The sequence below is a fragment of the Bombina bombina genome, chromosome 5 (assembly GCF_027579735.1).
Source record: "Bombina bombina isolate aBomBom1 chromosome 5, aBomBom1.pri, whole genome shotgun sequence".
NCBI lineage: Eukaryota > Metazoa > Chordata > Amphibia > Anura > Bombinatoridae > Bombina > Bombina bombina.
The window spans coordinates 1,163,769,032-1,163,787,553 of NC_069503.1; the positions used below are offsets into that span (position 1 = coordinate 1,163,769,032).

Below are 18,522 nucleotides of genomic sequence, written 5' to 3' on the forward strand. Positions count from 1 at the left end.
AACCTTTATCCAAACCTTCTTGGAGAAAGGAGAGTATCCTAGGAATCCTAATTTTACTCCATGAGTAACCCTTGGTTTCTCACCAACAGATATATTTTTTCCATAACTTATGGTAAATTTTCCTAGTCACAGGTTTTCTGGCCTGAACCAGAGTATCTATAACAGACTCCGAAAACCCACGCTTAGATAGAATCAAGCGTTCAATTTCCAAGCAGTCAGTTGCAGAGAAACTAGATTTGGATGTTTGAATGGACCTTGTACTAGAAGGTCCTGTCTCAAAGGTAGCTTCCATGGTGGAGCCGATGACATATTCACCAGGTCTGCATACCAAGTCCTGCGTGGCCATGCATGAGCTATTAGAATCACCGAAGCCTTCTCCTGTTTGATCCTGGCTACTAGCCTGGGAAGGAGAGGGAACGGTGGAAACACATAAGCTAGATTGAGCGACCAAGGCGCCACCAATGAATAGTGTCGCCTTGGGATCCCTGGATCTGGACCCGTAGCAAGGAACCTTGTAGTTCTGACGAGACGCCATTAGATCCATATCTGGAATGCCCCATAGTTGAATTAACTGGGCAAAGACCTCCGGGTGAAGTTCCCACTCCCCCGGATGGAAAGTCTGACGACTCAAATAATCCGCCTCCCAATTGTCCACTCCTGGGATGTGAATTGCAGATAGATGGCAGGAGTGATCCTCCGCCCATTTGATGATCTTGGTTACCTATCTCATCGCCAGGGAACTCTTTGTTCCTCCCTGATGATTGATGTACGCTACAGTCGTCATGTTGTCCGACTGAAATCTTATGAATCTTGCCTTCGCTAGTTGAGGCCAATCCAGGAGCGCATTGAATATCGCTCTCAGTTCCAAAATGTTTATCGGGAGGAGAGACTCTTCCCGAGACCATAGACCCTGAGCTTTCAGGGAGTCCCAGACCGCGCCCCAGCCTAAGAGACTGGTGTCGGTCGTGACAATGATCCACTCTGGTCTGCGGAAACTCATTCCCTGAGACAGGTGATCCTGAGCTAACCACCAGAGGAATGAGTCTCTGGTTTTTCTGGTCCATTTGAATCTGGGGAGACAAGTCTGCATAATCCCCATTCCACTGTTTGAGCATGCACAGTTGCAATGGCCTTAAATGAATTCGAGCAAAAGGAACCACGTCCATTGCCGCAACCATTAGTCCTATTACCTCCATGCACTGAGCTATGGAAGGCTGAGGAATAGATTGAAGAACTCGACAAGCGTTTAGAAGCTTTAACTTTCTGACCTCTGTCAGAAAAATCTTCATTTCTACCGAGTCTATTATTGTTCCCAGAAAGGGAACCCTTGTGGACGGAAACAGGGAACTCTTTTCTATGTTCACCTTCCACCCGTGAGATCTGAGAAAGGCTAAAACAATGTCTGTATGAGCCCTTGCTTTGGGAAGGGACGACGCTTGAATTAGAATGTCGTCTAGGTAAGGAGCTACTGCAATGTCCCTCGGCCTTAGGACCGCTAGAAGGGACCCTAGCACCTTTGTGAAAATTCTGGGAGCAGTGGCTAAACCGAACGGAAGAGCCACGAACTGGTAATGTTTGTCCAGAAAGGCGAACCTCAGAAACTGATGATGATCTCTGTGGATAGGAATATGCAGGTATGCATCCTTTAGGTCCACGGTAGTCATATATTGACCCTCTTGGATCGTTGGTAAAATCGTCCGAATGGTTTCCATTTTAAATGATGGAACTCTGAGGAATTTGTTTAGAATTTTTAAATCCAGAATTGGTCTGAAAGTTCCTTCTTTTTTGGGAACTACAAACAGGTTTGAGTAAAAACCCAGACCTTGTTCCGCTGTTGGAACTGGGTGCATCACTCCCATCTTTAATAGGTCTCCTACACAATTTAAGAATGCCTGTCTCTTTATCTGGTCTAAAGATAAGCGAGACATGTGGAACCTTCCCCTTGGAGGAAGTTCCTTGAACTCTAGAAGATACCCCTGAGAGACAATTTCTAGTGCCCAGGGGTCCGGAACATCTCTTGCCCAAGCCTGAGCAAAGAGAGAAAGTCTGCCCCCTACAAGATCCGGTCCCGGATCGGGGGCTACCCCTTCATGCTGTCTTGGTAGCAGCAGCAGGCTTTTTGGCCTGTTTTCCCTTGTTCCAGCCTTGCAATGGTTTCCATGCTGGTTTAGGCTGGGAAGTGTTACCCTCTTGTCTAGAGGTTGCAGAGTTAGAAGCCGGTCCGTTCCTGAAATTACGAAAGGAACGAAAATTAGACTTATTCTTACCCTTCAAAGGCCTATCCTGTGGGAGGGCATGGCCCTTTCCCCCAGTGATGTCTGAAATAATCTCCTTCAATTATGGCCCAAAAAGGGTCTTACCTTTGAAAGGGATATTAAGCAATTTTGTTTTGGACGACACATCTGCCGACCAAGATTTTAGCCAAAGCGCCCTGCGCGCCACTATTGCAAAACCTGAATTTTTCGCCGCTAATTTAGCCAACTGAAAAGCGGCATCCAAAATAAAGGAATTAGCCAACTTTAGTGCGTGAATTCTGTCCATGACTTCATCATATGGAGTCTCCTTTTGGAGCGAATTTTCTAGTTCGTCGAACCAAAAAGACGCCGCCGTGGTGACAGGAATAATGCACGAAATTGGTTGAAGAAGGAAACCTTGCTGAACAAAAATCTTTTTAAGCAATCCTTCCAATTTTTTATCCATAGGATCTTTGAAAGCGCAACTGTCCTCTATAGGAATAGTTGTGCGCTTAGCTAATGTTGAAACTGCCCCCTCTACCTTAGGGACCGTTTGCCATGCATCCCTTCTGGGGTCAACAATGGGGAACATTTTCTTAAATATAGGAGGGGGAACAAAAGGTACACCTGGCTTCTCCCATTCCTTAGTCACTATGTCCGCCACCCTCTTGGGTATCGGAAAAGCATCAGCGTGCACTGGGACCTCTAAGAATTTGTCCATTTTGCACAACTTCTCTGGAATCACCAAAGAATCACAATCATCAAGGGTAGCTAGCACCTCCTTAAGCAGGGCGCGGAGATGTTCTAGCTTAAATTTAAATGCCACGATATCAGGTTCTGCCTGCTGAGAAATTTTTCCTGAGTCAGAAATTTCTCCCTCAGACAGACCCTCCCTCACTGCCAACTCAGATTGATGTGAGGGTATAACAGATAAATTATCATCAGCACCTACTTGCTCATCCTCTGTATTTAAAACTGAGCAATCACGCTTTCTAGGAAATGCTGGCAGTTTGGATAAAAGAGCTGCTATAGAATTATCCATTACTGCTGTTAATTGCTGCATAGTAACAAGCATTGGCGCGCTAGATGTACTAGGTATCGCCTGCGCGGGCAAAGCTGGTGTTGACACAGAAGGAGAGGATGATGAACTATCCCCACTACCTTCATTTAAAGAATCATCTTGGGCAACATTATTAAATGTGACAGTACTGTCCTTACTTTGTTTGGACGCCATGGCACAATTTGCACATATATTTAATGGGGGAACCACCTTGGCCTCCATACACACAGAACATATGCTATCTGAAGGTACAGACATGTTAGACAGAATTAGGCAGGCTTTTAATGCAATAAAAACAATTTTAAACAAAACCGTTACTGTCTCTTTAAATAATAAAAAGAGTACACTTTATTTCTGAATGATCGAAAAACTATCAAAGAATTATTCGATCCTTATGAAATGTATACCCCTGTGTCTTAATGCTTTGAAAGTATTGCACACTTTGCTGCGGCTTTTACCTTCCTTAGGGGTTATTCACCACAGTAATAAGCCTCTCTGAGTCCTTTTCTAAGCCACTGGACCCTCTCACGTGAAGCTGCATGCACTGCCTAGAGAAAGTAACTGCGCAACTGAGGCGCGAAAATGAGGCCTCCTCCCTCTGCATTCCAGAGAGAAGGGGCCTTTCTGACAAGATTAGGCGTCTAAACAACTGCCAGGCGCAAATAAACGTTCCCAAAGTGTTTCAAAGTTTGCAAAACACTCCAAATGTCATAAAAATATGATAAAAGTTAATCGATTTAGCCCACAATAGTGTCAACCAGCAGAAAGCCCAATCTATAAGCCTTATTCTGTTACCGAGTCTAAGAAAATGGCTTACCTATCCCATAAGGGAAAAATGACAGTCTTCTAGCATTACTAGGTCTTATTAGAAAAGAGACTGGTCATACCTGAAGCAGATAAGCCTGCAAACTGTTCCCCCCAACTGAAGTTCTCTGGTTTCAACAGTCCTGCGTGGGAACAGCAATGGATTTTAGTAACTGGTGCTAAAATCATACTCCTCTTAACAGAAATCTTCATCACTTTCTGTTGTAGAGTAAATAGTACAAACCGGCACTATTTTAAAATAACAAACTCTTGATAGAAGAAATAAAACTACAACTAACACCACATACTCTTTAACATCCCCGTGGAGATGCTACTTGTTCAGAGCGGCAAAGAGAATGACTGGGGGGCGGAGCCAGAGAGGGGGCTATATGGACAGCTTTTGCTGTGTGCTCTCTTTGCCATTTCCTGTAGGGAATGAGAATATCCCACAAGGATGAAGCCGTGGACCGGACACACCAATGTAGGAGAAAGAACTAGTTACCTTAATATCCAAAATAATCAACAACTTTTCAACAAAGAACAAATGTACTTTAATAAAAAAATAAAATAAAAAAGTAGATTTGTTAGTGTCAATATCTGATGAAGAAAATTCTGAATGAGAAAAAACATCATCAGAGAAGGATAAATCAGTATGTTGTTGGTCATTTGAAACTTCAATAATTAAAAAAGAAGTTTGAAAAAGACCTAAACATTTTATTAGAAGGCACGATGTCAGACAAAGCCTTTAAAATAGAATCAGAAAAATATTCTTATAAATTTTCTAAATATTTCTTGTACATAAGATGTAAAAAGAATAGCAATATATAAAGCATAAATACTAATGGATTCTGCATGTAAAAGTTTATCATGATAACTTATTACAAACCATAGCTAAAGATAAACATTCATAACATTTAAAATAAATGAACTTAGCTTTGGTAGGACTGAACTCAGTCAACAGGAATCCCTTAGATTGTTTTGAAAACAGGAACAGTGAAATCTTGCAATATGTAATAGAAAAAAACAATAGTTAAAGCAAAATTATCAAATTCCTTAAATGACAGTTTCAGGAATGGGAAAAGAATGCAAAATAATAAGCTTCTAGAAACCAGAAGCAATTAAAAAGTAAGGTTTAAATAATGTGAGGAAAAAAAGTGGAACAAAAAATACGCCCACATTTTTTGGCGCCAAATATGACACCCACATTATTGGAGCTAAATACAACGCCCATATATTTGGCGCCAAGTATGACGCCACATCCTCTGACGTCAGAACCGACGCCCACATTTTTTGGTGCAAAAAAATGTATGAATACACATGCGTCAAAAATGACGTTAAAACAGAATACAACTTCCGGCGTCAACTACGGCGCCGGAAATGACGCAATAAAAAGAAACATTTTCTGCCCCCGCGAGCCTAACAGCACACAGGGAAAAATGATCAATTGAAAATTTTCAAGGTAAAGAAAAATAAATGAATTAAAATGCATTATCCCAAATAATGAAACTGACAGTCTGGATTTTAAAGGAATACTGATTATCCTGAATCATGGCAAATATAAGTTTAAAGACATATATTTAGAACTTTACATAGAAAGTGCCCAACCATAGCTTAGAGTGTCATAATAAAATAAGACTTACTTACCCTAAGACACTCATCTACATATAGTAGATAGCCAAACCAGTACTGAAACGAGAATCAGTAGAGGTAATGGTATGTAAGAGTATATTGTCGATCTGAAAAGGGAGGTAGGAGAAGAAATCTCTACGACCGATAACAGAGAACCTATGAAATAGATCCCCTAGAGGAAGACCATTGTATTCAAATAGGCAATACTCTCTTCACATCCCTCTGACATTCACTGCACTCTGAGAGGAAAACCGGGCTCCAGCCTGCTGCGAAGCGCATATCAACGTAGAATCTAGCACAAACTTAATTCACCACCTCCATGGGAGGCGAAGTTTGTAAAACTGAATTGTGGGTGTGGTGAGGGGTGTATTTATAGGCATTTTGAGGTTTGGGAAACTTTGCCCCTCCTGGTAGGAATGTATTTCCCATACGTCACTAGCTAATGGACTCTTGCTAATTACATGAAAGAAACCTTTATCCAGTCCTGGATGTTATCCAGAGAAGCTACTGACTGAAGAGCCTCAGACAGTGCAACAAAACAAAATGCCGTCACACTAGTGACGGTAATAAAGCACACAGAAGGTTGCCCTTGTAAACCCTGGTGCGTGTCCCATTACTTAGAAGCTCTTGTAGTGAAGTTGAAACTACACCGTTCCCCTTAAGGAGTGTCGCCCAGTCTTTGTAGCCGAGTCGGCAATGAAAAACAGTCTTGAAAAAATAAGGAATGCCTAAGGTACCCCTCCGTCTGAAACTGAGAGCCTCAGAAACATGGAGGAACCTTATGGAATAGCAATTCCTCTAGCAATGCTTTTACCTCGTGTAAAAGTATAGCATGCATTATAACCCCGCGTGGAATGTGAAGGAAACGCAGGGCACTGCATGTGGGCCATAACATTTCGATTGGAAACTAAAGGAGAAATTTGTTCAAAAAGGAAAAAATAAATTTGACTATCAACTATTCTTGAGTGTGTTTGTTGCATCTTCAGTTACAAAAGATGAACTAACAAAAGAAACAGCTGAAAGACATTTATTATAATGTACACAGAACAAGAAATGTGATAGTATATATGTATGTATAGGGTACTTGTAAAGCGCAGCTAATCACCCGTAAGGGTCTCAAGTCGCTGCTCATGTCTATCAACCTTGAAAGGATGAAAAGTTGAGTGGACCTCACCAGGAATCAAACCTGCAACTCTGGGGTTGCTACAGAGGTCAACCATAGTGTCTTAGCAAGCTGACCTACCTGTCTGGCCATGTCACCTGAATTACACAGAAAAAAAAAATGTTACTGTCTCTTTAAATTTTTAAAAGAATGTCTTATTTCCGTTGTGCATAAACAATCCAATAAGGCTATTTATAGTGCTGTAAATATACATTGATATGAAACACATGAAGGCACCACCAAAGAAATGTCCTTGTAAGGAACCGCAGAGCACCGCCTGTGGGACACAGATATTTTTGGACACTATAGGAAAAATTACTGGCAAGGGTAAACCGGTGTCACCAAACTCCTAATAGGCATCGCTTTAGAAGGAGTATTACAACAAAAATAAACACATGAAAAGACGTTAGCGTCTCTTTAAATATTAAAGTAACTTCACATATTATGCGCTCCTGTCCTGTTCCAAATCATTAAAGAATGAATGGAACAAAACAAAAGGAATTATAGTTAGAAATAACAAATAACAGGAACGTTACTGGCCTTTTAAATGTTAAAAGCCAACTTATTTTTGTGAGTGTTTGCCACATGAAAGATCTATAATACAACAAGTAGTAACGCCTTTATTGTCACATTTGTCCAAATTACAACTTAGCAGATACTGCAATTTCCAGAACACTTTCAAATTGCTCCAATTTGACCCCGTGTAACACAGTGCTAACAGCACCTGAGCCGTAACGATCACTAAGCGTATGAAAAACTCTATGCTCCGATCATAATGGAAGCATAGAGCGTAGTAGTAACGTAGCTCCGCCCCTCGTGGGTGTAACGGACTCCATCTCCCAGCACCCCATAACAGACAGTGCCCAGAGATATACCCAAACCAGCATAAAACGGCGCCAAAGAAACTCCGCCCCTCGTGGGCGTGACAGGACTCCAACTCATGGCACCTTGATTGATTGTGCCAAGAGCCAAACAGACCCCACAAAAAAATGGCGCAAATCTGACTCCGCCCATCGTGGGCGTCACAGAGCTCAAGCTCCCGGTTGCCATTAGGATCCTATAGATCAGGCACCGGGAGATATACTAAGCGCAAATTGGAGTCAAGTCTGCTACAGGATGTCAGGTAGCACAATCACTGTTACACACAAATAAAAGTTAGTCCCCTCCCTGTCTGCATATTTAATGTCCAGACCACCGGGAGCAACAAAACATTGTGTGACCAGCCATACTGTCTCCGTGTAAATACAAACTGCACGGCAGAGATGTCGCTAGTTACTCTTTTGCTGGGCTCTGCTTGGAACGGACCACCTATCACATAAATATGTCCTATCTTGTATGTGTTGGCCAGCAAAAAGGAAATGTATGCTTACCTGATAAATGTGTTTCTTTTACGATACGACGAGTCCACGGATTTCATCCTTACTTATGGGATATTGCCTCCTGGTCAGCAGGAGGAGGCAAAGATCACCACAGCAGAGATATATATATATATATATATATATATATATATATATATATATATATATATATATATATATATATATATATATATATATATATATATATATATATATCTCCTCCCTTCCCTCCCACTCCAGTCATTCGATACAATACCAAAGCTATAGGACACGGATGAAAAGGGAGGGACAAGACAGGGAACCTAAAAACGGAAGGCACCACTGCTTGAAGAACCTTCCTCCCAAAAACAGCCTCGGACGAGGCAAAAGTATCAAATTTGTAAAATTTGGAAAAAGTATGAAGAGACGACCAAGTTGCAGCCTTGCAAATCTGTTCCACAGAAGCTTCATTTTTAAATGCCCATGAGGAAGCCACAGCCCTAGTGGAATGAGCTGTAATTCGTTCAGGAGGCTGCTGTCCAGCAGTCTCGTATGCAAAACGGATGATACTCTTCAGCCAAATAGAAAGAGATGTAGCCGTAGCTTTCTGACTCCTACGTTTCCCAGAAAAAACAACAAATAATGAAGCTGATTGAAGAAATTCCCTAGTCGCCTGCAAGTAAAACTTCAGGGCACGGACTACGTCTAAATTATGTAACAGACGTTCCTTCTTTGAAGAAGGATTAGGACACAATGAAGGAACTACAATTTCCTGATTAATATTTTTGTTGGAAACAACCTTAGGAAGAATACCAGGTTTGGTACGCAACACTACCTTATCGGAATGAAAAATAAGATAAGGAGAATCACAATGTAATGCTGAAAGCTCAGAAACTCTGCGAGCAGAAGAAATAGCAACCAAAAATAAAACTTTCCAAGATAAGAACTTAATATCTATGGAATGCATAGGTTCAAACAGAACCCCTTGAAGAACATTAAGAACTAAATTCAAACTCCAAGGAGGTGTAATTGGTCTAAACACAGGCCTGATTCTAGTCAGAGCCTGACAAAAAGATTGAACATCCGGAGCATCTGCCAGACATTTGTGTAGCAAAATGGATAGAGCAGAAATCTGTCCCTTTAAGGAACTAGCTGACAACCCTTTCTCCAATCCTTCTTGGAGAAAAGATAAAATCCTAGGAATCCTAATCTTACTCCTTGAGTAGCCCTTGGATTCGCACCAATAAAGATATTTACGCCATATCTTATGGTAAATTTTTCTAGTAACAGGCTTACGTGCCTGAATCAAAGTATCAATGACTGAATCAGAGAACCCTCGCTTAGATAAAATCAAGCGTTCAATCTCCAAGCAGTCATCTGCAGAGAAATTAGATTCGGATGATGGAAGGGTCCCTGAATGAGAAGGTCCTGCCTCAATGGAAGCTTCCACGGTGGCAGAGATGACATGTCCATCAGATCGGCATACCAAATCCTGCGAAGCCACGCAGGTGCAATGAGAATCACCAAAGCCCTCTCCTGTTTGACTCGATCGATCACCCGGGGAAGGAGAGCAAATAGAGGAAACACATAAGCTAGGTTGAACGACCAAGGCACTGCCAAGGCATCTATCAGTTCGGCCTGAGGATCCCTGGACCTGGATCCGTATCTCGGAAGCTTGGCATTCTGACGAGACGCCATAAGATCCAGTTCCGGCCTGCCCCATTTGAGAATCAGATCGGCAAAGACCTCCGGATGGAGTTCCCATTCCCCCGGATGAAACGTCCGCCTGCTCAAAAAATCACCAGTTGTCCACTCCCGGGATGTAGATTGCTGACAGATAACAAGAGTGAGCTTCCGCCCACCGAATTATCTTGGATACTTCTGTCATCGCTAAGGAACTCCTTGTTCCTCCCTGATGATTGATGTAAGCCACAGTCGTGATGTTGTCCGACTGGAATCTGATGAATTTGGCCGAAGCCAACTGAGGCCAAGCCTCAAGCGCATGGAATATTGCTCTCAACTCCAGAATATTGATGGGAAGTAGAGACTCCGACCGAGTCCACACACCCTGAGAGCCTTCAGGGAGTTCCAGACTGCACCCCATCCTATTAGGCTGGCGTCCGTTGTCACTATCACCCATGAGGGTCTGCGGAAGCATGTCCCTTGGGACAGATGATCCGGCGACAACCACCAAAGAAGAGATTTAAGTAAAACCCCTGTCCCTGTATTGGAACGGGACAAATTACTCCCATGAAGGAGAGGTCTCTTACGCAACATAAGAACGCCTCTCTTTTTATCTGCCCACAATCTCCCAGCGTCAAGCCCACAATATACTCTGACGTCCTATCCACCGGGCTAATTACTTATTAGAGCCCCCTGATAGCACAGCTGAACTAAAGAGGGGAGACCCATGCACACAATTTATGTACCCTGTGCAAACGGATTACCCCTTCCCGGTATAGGGAATAAGTGCCAGTCTGTTCTGAGTTACTCAGTCTCCCCAGAAGCCAACAACTGTACATACCTTAATGCTGAGTGCAGCATGACTTGTCCCACACAATGAAGATGTTCTTTTCATCACCTCCAGCAGATCTGTGGGAACAAACAGGGTCTTAGATAATATCTGCTAAGACCATCAGCAGGGCAGCAAAAGGGATGGGAGTCGCAGAAAGAATGAAAATCTCTCCAGTCCCCATTGCTGAAAAGCTTGTAGCTCTAGCCCTGAGTAAAATAGCACACACTGGTACCATTTAAAAACAATAAACTCTTGATTGAAGAATCTAAACTAACACCTCACTTTACCTCTTCCTATCACTAACACAGGCAAAGAGAATGACTGGAGTGGGAGGGAAGGGAGGAGCTATATATACACAGCTCTGCTGTGGTGCTCTTTGCCTCCTCCTGTTGACCAGGAGGCGATATCCCACAAGTAAGGATGAAATCCGTGGACTTGTATCTTGTAAAAGAAATAGTGCTCACTTCCATCTGAGAGAGTGTACCCCAGAAACAATAAAGTTAGCACTTACCTCTAAAGCTGTGCGACAGCATGGCAGTCCAGCAGGTTTTCAGAGGTCCTCTCCCTCTCATAGCCCTGTGGACTAACAGCCTGAGTTAAAAATGCTTAGGCCATCTGTATTAGGTCAGCAACAGGTATAGGAGGCGCAGTGAGAATTTATGTCCCACCAGTTCCTATTGCTTTAAAGCCACCAAATGCTTCTCTTTTAACTGAAGAGACTGATCTAGTCTAGGCTACACCCCAGAACAAAGTAGAACTCACTGGCACTAGTTTAAAAATAATAAATCCTTGATTGAAGAATCTTTAGTAACACCTCACTTTGCCATCTCCTATCTAACTAACACAGGCAGAGAATCACTGGAGTGGGAGGCGATTATATATATATATATATATATATATATATATATATATATATATATATATATATATATATATATATACATACATATATATATATATATATATATATATATATATATATATATATATATATACATACATATATATATATACATATACACACACACACACACACATATACACACACAGCTGTGCTGCTCTTTGCCTCCTCCTGCTGACCAGGATGCGATATCCCACAAGGATGAAATCCATGGACTCATCGTATCTTGAAAAAGAAATGTATAGACTCCTCCTGTTAGTCTATACATAAAGCAATATACAAAACGTTCCGCTGCATCAGTGTAAATTTATGTTCATATGAGTTAAGCTACACGTGTCACAAAGGCTATGAAACAAATAACTGACTTGTATTGTGCCTCATTTGCATTCAGAATAATAATAAAAAATAAATAAATAAAAACATGATATTTATCCTACAGCGATATGTAAATGTTTTTGTAAAGGCTTTGTGATAAAGCACTACTGCCATAAAAACAACATTGCACCCTCAGCACAACAACAAAACCAACCTCAAAGGAATAAGTAGACAGCTGTGTGCCCGACTGCATCTCGTTGCCATACACCTCGATTTCATCGATCTCATCTGCCATGGGGCCTTTTCCACCTGCTGAGAGAGATCCGGAGCAAACACACGTTATGCCGACAGAGAGCATTAACAAAGCATGATCAGTAGTTACATAACATTACATCAGCAATAAACCGTGCTCACAGTAAAATAGCAGAAAGCCACTTACCTGAACGTAGCCCAGGGGGATCTATTCGCTTCTTCTTGTTTGGCGGCTCATCCTGTAACAAAATCTTTTTTTGTATGATACACCTGAGACTTCCCCCATACTAACAGGGGGCCACCCAACCACAGCTAAGGGTCACCTTATAACCAAGAGGAGGGACCATGAGCACAGGTGGGGGTGAAACAAGGAGAGACCATGAGCACAGGCAGAGATGAAACAAACGGCACAAGGAGAGACCATGAGCACAGGCGGAGATGAAACAAAGAGCACAACAACAAGGAGAGACCATGAGCACAGGCAGAAATAAAACAAACAGCACAGGGAGAGACCATGAGCACAGGCGGAGATGAAACAATGAGCACAACAACAAGGAGAGACCATGAGCACAGGCAGAGATGAAACAAACAGCACAACAAGGAGAGACCATGAGCACAGGCGGAGATGAAACAAACGGCACAAGGAGAGACCATGAGCACAGGCAGAGATGAAACAAACAGCACAGGGAGAGACCATGAGCACAGGCAGAGATGAAACAAACAGCACAACAAGGAGAGACCATGAGCACAGGGGGAGATGAAACAAACAGCACAACACGGAGAGACCATGAGCACAGGCAGAGATGAAACAAACAGCACAACAAGGAGAGACCATGAGCACAGGCAGAGATGAAACAAACAGCACAACAAGGAGAGACCATGAGCACAGGGGGAGATGAAACAAACAGCACAACAAGGAGAGACCATGAGCACAGGCAGAGATGAAACAAACAGCACAACAAGGAGAGACCATGAGCACAGGCAGAGATGAAACAAACAGCACAACAAGGAGAGACCATGAGCACAGGCAGAGATGAAACAAACAGCACAACAAGGAGAGACCATGAGCACAGGCAGAGATGAAACAAACAGCACAACAAGGAGAGACTATGAGCACAGGCAGAGATGAAACAAACAGCACAACAAGGAGAGACCATGAGCACAGGCAGAGATGAAACAAACAGCACAACAAGGAGAGACCATGAGCACAGGCAGAGATGAAACAAACAGCACAACAAGGAGAGACCATGAGCACAGGCGGAGATGAAACAAACAGCACAACAAGGAGAGACCATGAGCACAGGCAGAGATGAAACAAACAGCACAACAAGGAGAGACCATGAGCACAGGGGGAGATGAAACAAACAGCACAACAAGGAGAGACCATGAGCACAGGCGGAGATGAAACAAACAGCACAACAAGGAGAGACCATGAGCACAGGCAGAGATGAAACAAACAGCACAACAAGGAGAGACCATGAGCACAGGCAGAGATGAAACAAACAGCACAACAAGGAGAGACCATGAGCACAGGCAGAGATGAAACAAACAGCACAACAAGGAGAGACCATGAGCACAGGGGGAGATGAAATAAACGGCACAACAAGGAGAAACCATGAGCACAGGGTGAGATAAAAAAAACACAATAAGGACAAATAATACACAAAGTGGAGGTGAAATCACAGTATAAGAAGCCCATCATTGCCTCCCATGCACCCCCATCTTCTGCCCTTACCAGTTTGTCATGGTCCTTGCTGGACCCAGTAGGGGAGTCTTGAACCTTCTCTGTATAGCGAAGGAGCAGAGAGTTACCCAGACGTGAGCCCAAGAACAAGTAGCCTGGTTCCATTAGAGTCATCTGTGAAGACACAAAACAAAGTTAGTGTCTCGGCATGTGCAGAGAACATGACCACACATAGGAAGAGATACTAAAAAACTCAGTAACCAATCCTACTCACAGATGTGGTGAGGACACTTGCAGCTGCTTTGTCAAAGTGAAAAGAGCGAACACTTCTCATCCCATCCGTAATCAGAGTCACAACGTAACTGTGAAGAGAAAATGTGCAAAAGTCACCTCATGCACCCCACAGCAACTGAAATGCCTACAGGTCTACATCAATGGGCTGTCTCTCCTCTGGAGCAGGATATAATTAAAGTGACACCAGTGTGCTTGGCATGTACTGATAGGGACAGTGTGACAGTTATCTGGGTACACAGAGTAAAGTGACACCAGTGTGCTTGGCATGTACTGATAGGGACAGTGTGACAGTTATCTGGGTACAGAGTAAAGTGACACCAGTGTGCTTGGCATGTACTGATAGGGACAGTGTGACAGTTATCTGGGTACAGAGTAAAGTGACACCAGTGTGTTCGGCATGTACTGATGGGGACAGTGTGCCAGTTATCTGGGTACAGAGTAAAGTGACACCAGTGTGCTTGACATGATGGGGACAGTGTGCCAGTTATCTGGGTACAGAGTAAAAAGTGACACCAGTATGCTTGGCATGTACTGATAGGGACTGTGTGACAGCTAAGTACAGAGTAAAGTGACACCAGTGTGCTTGGCATGTACTGATGGGGACAGTGTGACAGTTATCTGGGTACACAGAGTAAAGTGACACCAGTGTGCTTGGCATGTACTGATAGGGACTGTGTGACAGCTAAGTACAGAGTAAAGTGACACCAGTGTGCTTGGCATGTACTGATGGGGACAGTGTGACAGTTATCTGGGTACAGAGTAAAGTGACACCAGTGTGCTTGGCATGTACTGATAGGGACTGTGTGACAGCTAAGTACAGAGTAAAGTGACACCAGTGTGCTTGGCATGTACTGATGGGGACAGTGTGACAGTTATCTGGGTACAGAGTAAAGTGACACCAGTGTGCTTGGCATGTACTGATAGGGACAGTGTGACAGCTAAGTACAGAGTAAAGTGACACCAGTGTGCTTGGCATGTACTGATGGGGACAGTGTGACAGTTATCTGGGTACACAGAGTAAAGTGACACCAGTGTGCTTGGCATGTACTGATAGGGACAGTGTGACAGCTAAGTACAGAGTAAAGTGACACCAGTGTGCTTGGCATGTACTGATAAGGACAGTGTGACAGTTATCTGGGTACAGAGTAAAGTGACACCAGTGTGCTTGACATGTACTGATAGGGACAGTGTGACAGTTATCTGGGTACAGAGTATAGCGACACCAGTGTGTTCGGCATGTACTGATGGGGACAGTGTGACAGCTATCTGGGTACAGAGTAAAGTGACACCAGTATGCTTGGCATGTACTGATAGGGACAGTGCGGCAGCTAAGTACAGAGTAAAGTGACACCAGTGTGCTTGGCATGTACTGATAGGGACAGTGCGACAGCTAAGTACAGAGTAAAGTGACACCAGTGTGCTTGGCATGTACTGATAGGGACAGTGCGACAGCTAAGTACAGAGTAAAGTGACACCAGTGTGCTTGGCATGTACTGATAGGGACAGTGTGACAGTTATCTGGGTACAGAGTAAAGTGACACCAGTGTGTTCGTCACACACAGAATACTCCATGCACAGAATAAAAAAAAGGTAAACATGACAGCTGTTAAATACTTACATCTCTCCACCCTTCAAGGAAATCACCATCTTGTCATAAGAGATAAACGTTGCCTGAGAACAATCTAGACTGATCCGAATGCCATCCTGGATCTCTGCAGAAAGATGTTAATGGTGAGGGGGACACAGGGGGTGACACAAACCTATGAGGGGCACAGATTGGGACAGGGACAAGTAGCTTGTGATAGGGGCAGGTGAAGGAAGCAAATGGATATGAAAGGAAACTTCATAAAAAGTGCTGGGAAATTAAACAAGGCTGTGAGTGACACATCAGGGGCGAGGACAACAAAGGATCCTAGGAACATAACCAGTGCAAATGGCAAAAGGAAAGTGTGAAGAACAGGTAAAGGGGAAAGATGTCTATAAAGAGTTAAGGACCCGCATAACTTACTGAGAGGGAACGCAGTTGTCCCATTGGTTAAGCTGTTCAGGGACACTCCATACGGGGGGACACTTTGATTCAGATACAACACAGAATTCACAGCAAAGATTACAACTCCCCCTGAGGAGAAGATGGAAAAAGAGAGCAGTCAGGTGTACACTTGCCCTCTCCTGTGCGCAGGGGCCACACGGATACTGACTGGGCCTCTGCCACAAAACAGCTGCACTGCAATAAACCCTGTCATGTGGTGCCAATATTCTAAAACTGGTGGCATCAATGGAGATTGTATCAGAGGTAAATAACCCAATGCTTGCAGAACCCCACAATAGGCATAACCTAGCACTTGTCTGGGCACCATGAAGCCTGGGTAATGTATTACACATGAGGCCGTACCACCATCCCACAGTCCGGATTCCCTACCTCACAGTATGGGTTAAATACCAGACATTAGCACAGGCACTACCTGACAGTATGGGATAATAACCAGACATTAGCACAGGCACTACCTGACAGTATGGGATAAATACCAGACATTAGCACAGGCACTGCCTGACAGTATGGGATAAATACCAGACATTAGCACGGGCACTACCTGACAGTATGGGATAATAACCAGACATTAGCACGGGCACTACCTGACAGTATGGGATAATAACCAGACATTAGCACAGGCACTACCTGACAGTATGGGATAAATACCAGACATTAGCACGGGCACTACCTGACAGTATGGGATAAATACCAGACATTAGCACAGGCACTACCTGACAGTATGGGATAATAACAAGACATTAGCACGGGCACTACCTGACAGTATGGGATAATAACCAGACATTAGCACGGGCACTACCTGACAGTATGGGATAATAACCAGACATTAGCACAGGCACTACCTGACAGTATGGGATAATAACCAGACATTAGCACAGGCACTACCTGACAGTATGGGATAATAACCAGACATTAGCACGGGCACTACCTGACAGTATGGGATAAATACCAGACATTAGCACGGGCACTACCTGACAGTATGGGATAAATACCAGACATTAGCACGGGCACTACCTGACAGTATGGGATAAATACCAGACATTAGCACAGGCACTACCTGACAGTATGGGATAAATACCAGACATTAGCACGGGCACTACCTGACAGTATGGGATAAATACCAGACATTAGCACAGGCACTACCTGACAGTATGGGATAAATACCAGACATTAGCACGGGCACTACCTGACAGTATGGGATAAATACCAGACATTAGCACAGGCACTACCTGACAGTATGGGATAATAACCAGACATTAGCACAGGCACTACCTGACAGTATGGGATAAATACCAGACATTAGCACAGGCACTACCTGACAGTATGGGATAAATACCAGACATTAGCACGGGCACTACCTGACAGTATGGGATAATAACCAGACATTAGCACGGGCACTACCTGACAGTATGGGATAATAACCAGACATTAGCACAGGCATACCTGACAGTATGGGATAATAAACCAGACCATTAGCACAGGCACTACTGACAGTATGGGATAATAACCAGACATTAGCACAGGCACTACCTGACAGTATGGGATAAATACCAGACATTAGCACAGGCACTACCTGACAGTATGGGATAATAACCAGACATTAGCACAGGCACTACCTGACAGTAGGGATAAATACCAGACATTAGCACGGGCACTCCTGAACAGTATGGGATAATATACCAGACATTAGCACGGGCACTACCTGACAGTATGGGATAAATACCAGACATTAGCACAGGCACTACCTGACAGTAGGGATAATAACCAGACATTAGCACAGGCCACTACCTGACAGTATGGGATAATAACCAGACATTAGCACAGCACTAACCTGACAGTATGGATAATAACCAGACCATTAGCACGGGCACTACCTGACAGTATGGGATAATAACCAGACATTAGCACGGGCACTACCTGACAGTATGGGATTAATAACCAGACATTAGCACAGGCACTACCTGACAGTATGGGATAATAAACCAGACATTAGCACGGGCACTACCTGACAGTATGGGATAAATACCAGACATTAGCACAGGGCACTACCTGACAGTATGGGATAAATACCAGACATTAGCACAGGGCACTACCTGACAGTATGGGATAATAACCAGACATTAGCACAGGCACTACCTGACAGTATGGGATAATACCAGACATTAGCACAGGCACTACCTGACAGTATGGGATAATAACCAGACATTAGCACAGGCACTACCTGACAGTATGGGATAATAACCAGACATTAGCACGGGCACTACCTGACAGTATGGGATAATAAC

General features: G+C 43.5%; 1 protein-coding gene across 1 annotated transcript in view; it reads right to left on the reverse strand.

Annotated features, from left to right (window-relative positions):
* Positions 1-18,522, reverse strand: part of CPSF1 (cleavage and polyadenylation specific factor 1) — a gene marked incomplete in the record, with an annotated part of 548,143 nt that overhangs the window by 448,192 nt on the left and 81,429 nt on the right. Inside the window, 6 exon segments of the mRNA XM_053715990.1 lie at positions 12,172-12,266; positions 12,397-12,448; positions 13,945-14,067; positions 14,168-14,255; positions 15,806-15,899; positions 16,196-16,306. Of these exon segments, the coding sequence (XP_053571965.1) occupies positions 12,172-12,266; positions 12,397-12,448; positions 13,945-14,067; positions 14,168-14,255; positions 15,806-15,899; positions 16,196-16,306 (563 nt within the window).